Raw genomic sequence first — 12,313 nt, 5'->3', positions numbered from 1 at the left:
TCCAGTCGTGACAGACTCTGGGGTTGCGGCACTCATCTTGCTTTATTGGCCGAGGGAGCCGGCGTACAGCTTCTGGGTCATGTGGCCAGCACGACTAAGCCGCTTCTTGAGAACCAGAGCAGCGCACGAAAATGCCGTTTACCTTCCTGCCAGAGTGGTACCTATTTTTCTACTTGCACTTTGAGGTGCTTTCGAACTGCTAGGTGGGCAGGAGCTGGGACCGAGCAACGGGAGCTCACCCCGTTGCGGGGATTCGAACTGCTGACCTTCTGATCAACAAGTCCTAAGCTCTGTGGTTTAACCCACAGCGCCACCCGTGTCCCTCTCATTTACATCCTATTATACATTTAATTTAATTATTTGAAAATGCAGGTATTATTTCTGGGTTAGATCAAGACTTTTTCTTCCATGAATAGAAGGGGTCCTATGTGGAACAGACTGATATCCAGTGGAAGCTCCCACCAGTGGAAAGGGAGGGGAGATTTGGGCTAAATTCCCCCTATGCCTGCAGCCCCTCAGCACCACTTTCCATACTGTTCTGAAGAATAGGCCAACCTTTCAGTGCAGATTTTTGGGGGTGGGTAGTATGGGGAAATCAGCATAAATCACCTCTTCCATTCCTCCAGTGGAAATATTGCATGAGCTGTTCATGAGACCTCTGGGTCGAACCCAATATACAGTGGTGCCTCGCAAGACGAAATTAATCCGTTCCGCGAGAGTCTTCGTCTAGCGGTTTTTTCGTCTTGCGAAGCAACCCTATTAGCGGCTTAACGGATTAGCGCTATTAGCGGTTTAGCGGCTATTAAAGGCTTATCAGCTTATCGGATTAGCTGCTAAAAGGCTATTAAAGGCTTAGCGGCTTAGATAAAGGGGGGGAAAGCGGGGAAAAAATCTCAAGACTCGCAAGACATTTTCGTCTTGCGAAGCAAGCCCATAGGGAAATTCGTCCTGCGAAGCAACTCAAAAAAGGAAAACCCTTTCGTCTGCGAGGCATTCGTCTTGCGGGGCACCACTGTACTTTAAAACCAGGACAGTGGAACAAATAGACCCTTAAAACGAAATTCAATCAGAGAAAAACAACACCCATGGACTATTCATAATACATCGCTAGAGCGAATTGTATGGTAAAAATGAACTAGAGCAAATAGCAATTTTTAAAAAAAATAATTAAAGCAAGTCATAGTGGGCAATATTTGTGCTGATGGAACGTTTTGTTTTACCACGACGCTGAATTCCTTCCTATCATTTTGATCTGATTTCATATTATGTGTCAGCCTGCAAACCATCCCATGCCTTGCATAACAGGACACTAACACAAATAAAATGCTTATATGCATGAAAAGATCTAACTGATAAAAAATATGTTATAGGAGAATGCAGCAATATGATGACAAGTTGAAGAGTCAACCACTTTGGGCACAAAAATCAAGGTTTAGTACAGGGGTAGCCAACTTGGCAGCTTCCAGTTGTTGTTGGATTCCCAACTCCCATCAACCCAAGCCAGCAGGGACAATTGCCAGAGATGATGGAAATTGTAGTCCAGCATCACCTGGATGGCACCACGTTGGCTACCCCGGTTTCATGTCTGAATTGAAACAACAACTTCACTGTAAGCATCCTGCAAGATGGAGGAAAGTAGGGAGGAAGAACAATCAACTCACTCTAAAATTATCTGGCGAATTTAAATAAAGTTTCTCTCTTATATCTTCAGAGGCTCCAGCACACAGCCTGTAGAAAATATGGTAATTCCTTTCTTCTTTGCCTTGAACGCAGATCCTTGATTTCTCCAGCAGATAATGTGACACAAATCCACCAACTACTGAATTCTAGGAGGGGAAAAATAAAGCTTTTCTGAATGAGGAGATGGTTATGTTTAAAGGGATTTCCCAAATGAGATTACACAAAGAAAAGGGAAGTTCCTGTGCAAACCTACCATGCACAAAAAAGTACTGATACCTTTTCATTGAAATGGATTTCGACAAATTTTCCAAAGCGACTACTGTTGTTGTTACGAACGGTCTTTGCATTTCCAAAGGCTTCTAGAAGGGGGTTGGCTATTAAAATAAGAAGAATAAAATGAAAGCGGCTTAATATGATTTTTTTTCCATTTGAAGCAAAGGTGGGGAGAATAATTATTTAAAGCACAGAAAAGCAAACACAATTTTTAAATCCCTAAATGTGTTACTCTCTCAAAGAATTTGAATAAAATTACATTTTTCAAAATAAATTACAGGCAGCTCACCTCATCTTATATATTTATAGATAAACACACAGTCATTTCCACCCTTCCATCCTTTTTACAATACACAATTCAAGAAAGAAACCCTCAAGAAAATCTATAAGGCAAGTTAGACTTTGCTCTAGTCCTTAAGATGCTGCCTAGAAACGGTCAGAATTGCTTGTTTAAAGCAACTGCAGCTGCATCCCCAAGCACATGAATTATCTCATTCCTTGAGAGAAGGACAATGCACAAGGCCTGCTAGCTGCTTCTGTGATCCCCAGATCAGGGCAACTATCTGATGATAACGGAAAGGACAGCCCTGATCCCATGGCTCGGCTACAAACACAAACAGAACCACTGGCCTTGCAACAAGCAGGTGCCTGGAATCTTGCCCGGACTATGGCGTTTAAGCTGCGCTGTCGCATCACTGGGCCAGCAAAGACTGCACTCCTCCTTCAAGAACTAACTGAGCCATCAAAAACAATGCAAAACAGCATAAACTGCTCTCCCCAGGGAGACGCCCCTGGCACCATCTTTATCTAGTTTTAGGCTCCAGGCAAAAGCTTTCTTTTTCACCTGGGCTTTGGGCCCTGGATTTGAAGGGTTTTTAAGTATCTTTGGCCTCTTCTAGTGTGGCAGGATCTGTAAGTCCTGTCTTTTATTGAGGTTTTAAAAAGTTTTTAATCTGCTTATTGCAGTTGGTTTTAGTATTTCTACTGAGCCTATGAGTTACCTCCACGAGTAAAGCAACTAATAACTGATACAAAATAATAATAATAGTAATAGTAATAATAGGCTATAGTTTCCCAACGGTAAGGAAATTTTCCATGCAGGGCAGGTACAAGGCAAATTAACAATATTAAGCAGATGCAGGCATCATTTATACAAAACAAAGCTACTGATATTGCTCATTGCAATATCACTGTAAGGCAGGGATGGGGAACCTGAGGCCCTCAAGATGCTGTTGCACCACAACTCCCATCATTCCTCACCAAGAGACATGCTGGCATGTTGTTAAAGGTCCAGCACCAGTGGGGAGGCCCACACCTGTTCTATAATTGTCCTGCTTGACCAGACCACAGCTTACATAGTCCAGCATTCTATTTCCAACAGCAGAGGCTTCTGGGAAATCTTAAGAAATGCATATTTGTCACTGGCTCTGCTGTATCTCCCCCCATTTGGCATGTAATATCAAGCCTCAGCAGGGATGTTGCACTCAAGGAAGTCCCCATTTAGGTCCCGTCCTCCTCAGATTCACATTACTGCTACACACACACGTTTAGCTAACGCCACATTTTAAAATTGCCTTTGCCTCAGAAAACATTTATCTATTTAGTCCCAACAATGTTTTAGGAATTGGGAAGGGGGGGGGGGGAGACAGAAGTACAAGCATTAAAAAGTAATTTGGACTTCTGTCTCTAAGGATATTTAAAGAAAACAAAAAGTACTGATCTCAAAATACCAAAGAAAAGCAAAGATGATAGCTGACAGCTCTCAACCAACTTTTTAGTTTTCTTGCATGTGTGTGTTTTTTTCTTTTTTTATCCTTGATTTGTAACACAGAAAACAATTTGGGTTGGTAGGTGACCTTTCAAGCTATCCAATTTGTCAGGCAAACACACAAAAGAATCACAACAAAGACTCAATGTTTACAAGTACTTCAAATGTGAGAAGATTTTTTTTTTTTTTTTAAGAGGCTACAAAAAAGGCTTTGTGAACAAGTCCTTCTGTTGTAACAATGCAGCCACACTGCACACATGCATGTTAAGATGTGCAAAAGAAGACGGGTGCTAGTGTGCAGCAATGGCAGCTGTTCTAGGTAAGATTTTTTTTTCAAAGCTTCCTCCCCAACCCTTTTGCAAAAAACCTCAAACCTCTAGGTAGCAGGGTTCAGGAACTGTGCAGCTTCAAATGCTATGTCCAACTGTCAGCCGTGGATTTGGAATGCCTATGTATTTGACTGTTTTTAAGAGACATCGTTCTCAGGTCTTTCATCATTCACTAAAGGTGGACACATTGCTCTCTGTTTGACACTGGCTAGAAAGCAGGGAGAGAGATGCTCAATCTAGCCCCAGTGCAATGTGCCCTTTCACAAAGGCTCAAATGGCAGGATTTCCCTTTTTTCTTATGTATCTAAATCTATCTTTCTTTCTGTCCATCTATCTATATCTGTCTGTAACATCATATGGGACAGTTTTAATTTCCCAGCTGAACAGGAGAATCTTACTCTCACATGTTATAATGAGCATACTGACTCATTGAAAATCAGGCATAAAAGAATTAAGAATGAAATCTGGCATAAAAGAATTAAGAACTGCAGGATGGTACCAAAGGTACGGAAGGTGGATGGTTCTATCCTTTGCTCTGCGCCGTTCTATCTTTTGAAGCCTTTGAAAGAGGGATGCAAATTTGGAGAAATTCTTTCTCGTAACCCTGCCATGGATTCAAACCTGCCGTTCGCAGAAGGAGTGCTTCTCACCTAAGCCACCTTCAGATAGTCTCCATGCAGAGAACCTACAGGTGGGAAGGGGAAGTGGGACTGTGCCACTGGCTCCGCTCTCAACATTCTGCATGGAAGGCACTAGCCATGCTCTCTGGACATCCATGTGCTGACAGTTGCTCAAGCATGCACTTTCCCTATATATGGACAGCCAGGGCAGGAGGTGGGGCTTGGCCAGTGGCACATGGCCTTTTGCTTCCTTAATCCATGCATAGTGTCTACATGTGGATAATGCCTCGGTGAGACTACAGTACAGAGGTGGGGGATCGTTTGCAGCCTGGGGGTCATATTCCCTTCTTGTGCAATCTTCTTAGACTAGTTTCTACACACATACATGGGCACTTTCTGTGCTGGCTCCCAGATTGTGGAATGCTCTCCCCAGAGAGGCTTGCCTGGCAACATCATTACATGTTTTTAGGTGCCAGGCAAAAACATTCCTCTTTACCCAGGCGTATGGCTATTAAATAATCTATGGCCTGTGAAAGTATGGCGGAGTAGACTGCTATTATTATGATTATTTTACTATTAGGCTATCTCTCAGTATGTTTTTTATTATGTTTTTATCATTGATGTTCTGTAATGTGCTTTTAATGTTGTACACTACCTGGGATCTTCTGGTAGAGGGCAGTATATAAATTGAATGAATGAATGAACGAATGAATAAAATAATATACACTCCTCTCCAGCAAGAAAAGTAAGAGCTAGAGGCAGGATCATAGTTCAAGGGAAGACTTCTGGGTCCGCAGAGAAAGGTTTAGAGTAGGGTTTTCCAAAACTCGGTTCTCCAGTGATTTGGAGTTCCCATTATGCCTGAGAACTGGTCCTGCTAGCTAGAGATGATGGGAGCTGTAGTCCAACAACAGCTGGAGACCCAAGTTTGGGAAACATTGGTCTAGAGGGTGACTTTTGGCCTCAAGGCCTGAACCCATTTCTGCTCTAATGTGGATGAGAAGAGTGACTCCAAACCCAGATAAATTATTGTTCTCGTATGCTATTGCACAAGACTTTGCCCAAGCTCCAAAACCTTTCATAGCCCTCTCATTACCAGCTCACTCATTCTGTAACTCAACCCTGACACACTGCAGTGAAGAAGCCTTCCACTGGTGCTAGTACAAAAGTTCATAGAACAGGTTCAGGTTCTACTTCCACAGATAGTTGCTTTTGCATCCAAGGCCCTAAGTCTGGTGGCAGTATTTCTGATTTGGATTTAAAGAGAGAAAGGAAGCTCATTCCCGATTCCTACAGACCATAACCATTCCGAGGTCAAATGCTGAAAGTGCCTACTGTTTGTCAACTGAAGCTTGACAGAATGAGACACCCTCATATTTGGTATCTTGGTAAGATAACTGGGCACATTCATTAGTATACTTTCCAATACATGGCCTGTTATAAGGATGTTATACAACACCACATTTCAAAATGGCAGTGTGATACCTATTTCTTCCACCTCAGTTAGTTATTGTTAATTCATACAAATGAAATTTAAGCATGACAAAGTACCTTCTACAATTCTGTCATCAATATCTTGACCACTGCCATAGGATTCAGTCAAATACCTGCAGGAGAGAAAGAAAAGAAACATTATCAAATATATGTTTTCATATTTATATAACCACCACCACCCCAGGAATAATTATCGAAGGGTGGCTATATAAATTGGATTAAATAAATGTCACCACTTTTGCATTACTTTACTTGAGGAACAGCAGACACTGCCATTTCCCTCCTTTCTCCCTGGTTTGTGGGCTGCATCCAAAAGTTATGCAAGTGAAAGAATTTTTGTGCAGTCGGGACCTCCAAATTACAACTACCTCTCCTAGTAGGTGTGGAACTTTCCAGAAGAAAGAGTGTGGTGTGGCACCGGGATGTAGTGGAAGAGTGGAATTGGAAAAATCAGACAGACAAATACAAGGAATTCAGGAAGACTTCCCTGAGGGGTATGATGCCTAGGAAAGGGTTTTCAGTGACCTTATAGGCCTGCATTGGTGGGGGGGGGCATGGTTGAGAGGTTGGGGAAAAGCTGCTATATAAGCAGCGTTCACACATGTAGCGTTTGGGTGGAACCCTAGAATGCATGTCCTGTGTCTGAAGAAACTGTTTTTTGTCGTAATATTTTTTATCCAATGAGACAGCATGGCACATTACTAGTGTCTTGGTATGGGCAGACCTCAGCTGAAGTTGACCTCTGGGTCCATCACTGATTCTCAGCCTAGGCAGTTTCACAGGGCCATTGGGAATGTAAAATGATGTTAAACCCATGAACACCATCCCTGAGTTCCTTGGACAAAGGGCAATAAAGAAAAGTAAATTATGAGTGCAATGAAAGAATCATGATGCGTATTTTGAAAGCTTCCTGTCACCAGGAAGTCTCTGGGGCAGGTGGGGTTCCCTGTACATAATGGAATCACCCTGGAATTGCCATCCATGCTGTTTTGTGTATCTGAATTACACCCATTAGGAGTTTCACGATTTCTTAAGAGAGATTAAAACAGCCAGCACACAGTATTTTATTCAATGGTAATGTTCTCAACTAGATATACAAACCGTAAAACAAATTTAGTGTTTTCTGTCTTGCCAGCTCCGGACTCTCCAGACACAATGATCGACTGACTCATCTTGAGTACTTTCATATCACGAAATGCTTTATCGGCTGAAGTAAACATTTAAGAGGACATTAAAATGGATTCATATAAAACAACACAGATCAATGTTTTCATTAGCCTTTTGAACACTATGTAATGTTCTTGTGTAAGCATCATCTGAAGTAATGAAATCGCAATGTTTTGAAGTATTCACCTGAAGTTATTTACTTCCTGAGAATTCTTTCCAATACCAACAAGCAATATCATGCTAGACAGACAAATAATGCTACTTTATTTATTTACAACATTTATTTCCCACTTTTATACAATGCAATCTATAAAGTGGCTGACAAATATATGAAATTCGAATTTTTGTTGTTTTTAAGAAAACAAACGCATTAAAGGAACTAGGTCCAAATAGAACAGAAGTAAATAAGTAAAAAATAAAATGGGAGCTGAAAGAGCCCTCAAGCTACCTATCTTTAACATGGCACCAAAATGAACAAAAAGTGGGTCAGAAGTAAATATTGTTTTGGAGGCAACACCACTGAAAGCACCCACCTCACCTCTGATGGGGAAAGCCCATTGGATGAGAATTGTGGTTAATGGGCAACCTCACAGAACACATTGCATTAATGTAACCTGGAGACAGCCGATGTATGGACAACAGATTAAGACAGCTGGAGTAGGGTGACCATGTGGATCTAGGGTGTGATGCATCCACTCCTTAAAAAGCCCACTCTGGGTGCAATGGTTTGCAATAACTACTAGTCAGTTGCCAATACTCCTTTGGGGCACAGACGTTGGAACAACTTCAGTTGTTCTTGGGTGACACTGATTATCTGGATTCATTTCAATCTGGGTTCTAGTTCTGAGACTGAATCAGCCTTGGTAGTGCTTTATGGAGAGAGGGACAGTGTATGACCCTGTTTTCCCCACTCAATCTCTCAGTGGTTTTTGATACCATTGACCACAGTATCCTCCTTGATCGACTGTGTGAGATGGGAATTGGAGGCGCTGTATTACAGTGGTCCTACTCCTATCTGCACAGTCAAGTCTAGAGTAGCATTAGATGCGTGTTTTTCAACCACCTGTCAGTTCCGTTATGTCCCCAGTGCTACTTAGCATCTAAGAACCTAAGGGTCCACTTGGGATAATCTGACCACTCTTCTCCATATATTTGTTAACCTCAAGACTGGATTGCTGCAATGCACTCTATGTGGGGATGGCTGTGGCTGTGCTTCAGAAGCTTCAGGTAGCGCAGAATGCAGCAGCTAGACTGCCCCAACAGCATGCAACACCTTGGCTAAAACATCTGCACTGACTGGTAATATTAACCATGCCACTTTCAAGGCTCATATGCAAAGCCCTGGACTACCTAAGGACCTTAACATACCTTAAGGACTGCTTGAGCTCTTATATCCCAGCTTGATCAGTAAGATCATAGAGGGGAATACTGTTAGTTGACTCCCAAGTTACAAAGGCCCAACTGGCCTCTACAAGCCTGCCATTTGGCGTCATTGGTCTCATGCTGTGGAACACTCTTCCAGCAAAGATTCAGCAGGTACCATCACTTTTTAATTTCAGGCATACCTTGAAGATATTTTTAAGCAGAGAGGCCTAGGCAAGTTTTTAAATTTTTTGATCAGCCATTTAAACCATTTCGTACTGTTTTATGATGTTTTATATTTTACTGCATACACTGCTATACACTACTGTGTTACGTTGCACAAATCAGGGATATAAAAATGCTTCTATAAATAAATAAGCAAGCAAGCGGCAGCTAGATCATTTTTCTATCAGACCATACAAAGCAGGCACACCAAACAAGGTTAATGAAAGGCACTTCTGGCTCCAGATGCTATGCAGGCATCCATGAGTGGACCTAATCCTTGAAGGAAATCATAATCCCAACAAGAACAAGCAAACTACCTTGATCATGTTCAGATGGACTTCCTACCAGTTCTGCCATCTTGTCTCAATTCAGATTCAGTTTAATTAGACTTCCTAAAATCCATTACTAATACCAGGCACCATCTTAGGACACCTTAGTGACTAGAGACAATTACCCATTTTTCTCTGTTTAAAACAAGTGAGAAAACACCCTAATATCATGAGCCAAATAAACAAAACAAAACAAAATGCATCAGGATTGGAAGCAAAGGCAAAATGGTATACTACTTACCAATTGCGTAGACATGCGGGGGCAGTGTCCCAAGTGATCTACCCTGATACTTTTTAATAGCATCTGATGAGTAAAGTTTAGGTATATCAAAGTACGGGTTCACTGCTATCAGGATGTTGGCTACGTATGTCTGCCAAAAGAAAAGATAAAAGAAAATCCATAACGGTGTTTCATTGATTTGGAATTTCTAAAGACTCCAGAGATCTACTACAAAATTCAAAATGAGAACGTGACTTTGAGATTGGACTTGTGTATCCGTAAGGTCAATCTCATCGCTTCAAGAGCCACTTGAATTGAGAACCATTTTGAATTCAAAGCATATGTAACAACTGTGTGTGTTTTTTAAAGCTGCATTTGTTAAACGTATAAGCCGCAATTAAGAACCGTTTCCAAAATTGTGCAATTATACACCAAGCAATGAAATAATAGCAATAATCGTAATAACAGCCCAATGCAGACAAAATATGTAACTTAGGATTTAGGGGGCAGGAGTGCAGAAAGGAGGGGAAATGTATTTGATATAATTGCGTATCTGTTTCTGGCACCCTTGCAAAAGTTTCTTCCTTCTATTTCACAGCTGTCATTTGTCAGAGCAGATGGTGGGGACTATGTGTCATTTAGTCAGAATTCATTACATGCAATCAGGCAATCTGATAGCTACATAAAAGATTAAGTTGGCCAACTGAGCTAGGAAGGGTCAGAGGTGGCGTGTGCTTCTTTTGCTTTGTTTTTTAAAGGAAGGGAGGAAATGCGTCTTTGCTATTAACATGCCATATTCTTGTAACTCAGGGGAAGAGGAAAAACATGTAGAAAGGGGCTGTGGGGCCATACTTATAAGCATGGGCCATCTGAGGTAGAGAAACCTTTGCAGGTTTGCCTCTTCACACACAGGTTCCCCTGGATTCTGGAACGTGGCTTGAGCCGTTGTTTGTGACAAACACCTCTACCTCCACATTTTACAAGTCAGTACAGTACTTACATAAATTCTGTCCTTACTGTATCGAACTTTTACATTGTGTAGGAGTGTGGCTTCGTTTAAATACATTAGCGAACCTACAAGGAAAGCACAGTGATGTTTTATAACACAGCGCACACACACACTTGTTCCAGTTTTTATTACCTTTCTTCACCTCCAAGTAGTACACAGAAAACAAATGCTCTCCCCAGAGAAGCTCGCCTGGTGGCTTTAGGCAGCAGGCAAAAACAACCCTCTTCTCCCAGAGCTTTGGCTAATTAAACAATCTATGGCCTTTAAAACTGGGGAGGGGGGGTATAGTTTTGTTTGTTGTTATGCTGTATATTTTTGTTGCTGTTTTTTATTTAATAAAAATACCGTATTTTTTGCACCATAACACTCACTTTTTTCCTCCTAGAAAGTAAGGCGAAATGTCTGTGTGTGTTATGGAGCGAATGCCTGCGGGTGGCGGGGGGGATCTGTTGCAGTCGTGAGCAGAGGATCCATGGTTCCCCTTCCTTCCCTCCTCTGTGGTTACAAAGCATGGATCCACATGGATCCTCAGGATTTTTGCATTGGGCTACTCCAAACTCACTGTCAGATCACATGTCTGTGGCCACAGCATGAACCACAAAAATCATATATCCACTATTTCGTTTAGAATATTTTTTTTCTTGTTTTCCTCCTCTAAAAACTACGTGCGTGTTATGGTCTGGTGCGTGTTATAGAGCGAAAAATACAGTAAATATAAAAATAAACTTTTTTATTTAATAAAATATAAATATAGAAATAAACTTGTTTATTTATTTAATACAAAATAAATACAATTATTATTATATACACACAGGCATAATATGTTTAAAATGGTACCTAAACATACATAGTGAGCCCTTGGGGGGACAAAAAAATTATGTTCCTCTCTTGGAAACACACCTACAAAACAGCATATCAGCTGAAATGGCAAGACTGATGGGAAAGATCAGAAATCAGGAAAACCAATTTGTGAAAGGCTGGATTAACTTTTCAATATATTTGGGAGACCACTGTAAACAGTTGAAATCATTGGTAGGAATACAATGACACTTGTAAAGAAACATGAACTTTTGATATGATGGATATATAATAGATAAAAAGGTAAAGGTAAAGGTACCCCTGCCCATACGGGCCAGTCTTGCCAGACTCTAGGGTTGTGCGCTCATCTCACTCTATAGGCCGGGAGCCAGCACTGTCCGCAGACACTTCTGGGTCACGTGGCCAGCGTGACAAGCTGCATCTGGCGAGCCAGCGCAGCACACGGAACGCCGTTTACCTTCCTGCTGGTAAGCGGTCCCTATTTATCTACTTGCACCCGGGGTTGCTTTCGAACTGCTAGGTTGGCAGGCGCTGGGACCGAACGATGGGAGCGCACCCCGCCGCGGGGATTCGAACTGCCGACCATGCGATCAGCAAGTCCTAGGCGCTGAGGTTTTACCCACAGTGCCACCCGCGTCCCTATATAATAGATAGATTACAGTAAAAGATGCGGGGAGGGGGGAGGAATTAGAAATTGAACCCATGGAAGGATGGAGGGAGGTCTGAAGGTTTGAGAGAACCTTGTTCTTTTTCTGTTTCTCTTTTGTTTGTATCATCTTTATGTAAAACTAATTTTAAAAATATTATTTTAAAAAATGGAAACATACTTACAGGAATGAACCTTACTTTTTGAATGGCTGTAGTACAGGCCATGTTGAGTACAGTGAGAGCCAGGAAGCAGCAACAGCACTCTGCTAGAAAACCACCCTAAACCCACATTTTGTGCTCTTGCACAAAAAGCTAGTAATAAGTCTTTCAGCAGACTTTCTTCAATCATAGGCGGAAAGGAGCAGTCCGA

At 41.7% G+C, this 12,313-nt stretch overlaps 1 protein-coding gene across 1 annotated transcript in view; it reads right to left on the bottom strand.

Annotated features, from left to right (window-relative positions):
• Positions 1–12,313, bottom strand: part of MYO6 (myosin VI) — a 105,618-nt gene that overhangs the window by 55,501 nt on the left and 37,804 nt on the right. The window contains exons 4-9 of the mRNA XM_080998282.1: positions 10,468–10,541; positions 9,489–9,618; positions 7,266–7,371; positions 6,222–6,277; positions 1,957–2,054; positions 1,662–1,826 (exon numbers count right to left, since the gene is read on the bottom strand). Of these exons, the coding sequence (XP_080854408.1) occupies positions 1,662–1,826; positions 1,957–2,054; positions 6,222–6,277; positions 7,266–7,371; positions 9,489–9,618; positions 10,468–10,541 (629 nt within the window). The remainder of the gene's footprint in view (positions 1–1,661; positions 1,827–1,956; positions 2,055–6,221; positions 6,278–7,265; positions 7,372–9,488; positions 9,619–10,467; positions 10,542–12,313) is intronic.

Source organism: Podarcis pityusensis (genome assembly GCF_964106645.2).
Source record: "Podarcis pityusensis genome assembly, chromosome: 3".
NCBI lineage: Eukaryota > Metazoa > Chordata > Lepidosauria > Squamata > Lacertidae > Podarcis > Podarcis pityusensis.
The sequence above is the reverse complement of the archived record's forward strand: the minus strand, read 5'-3'. Positions and strand labels throughout refer to the sequence as shown.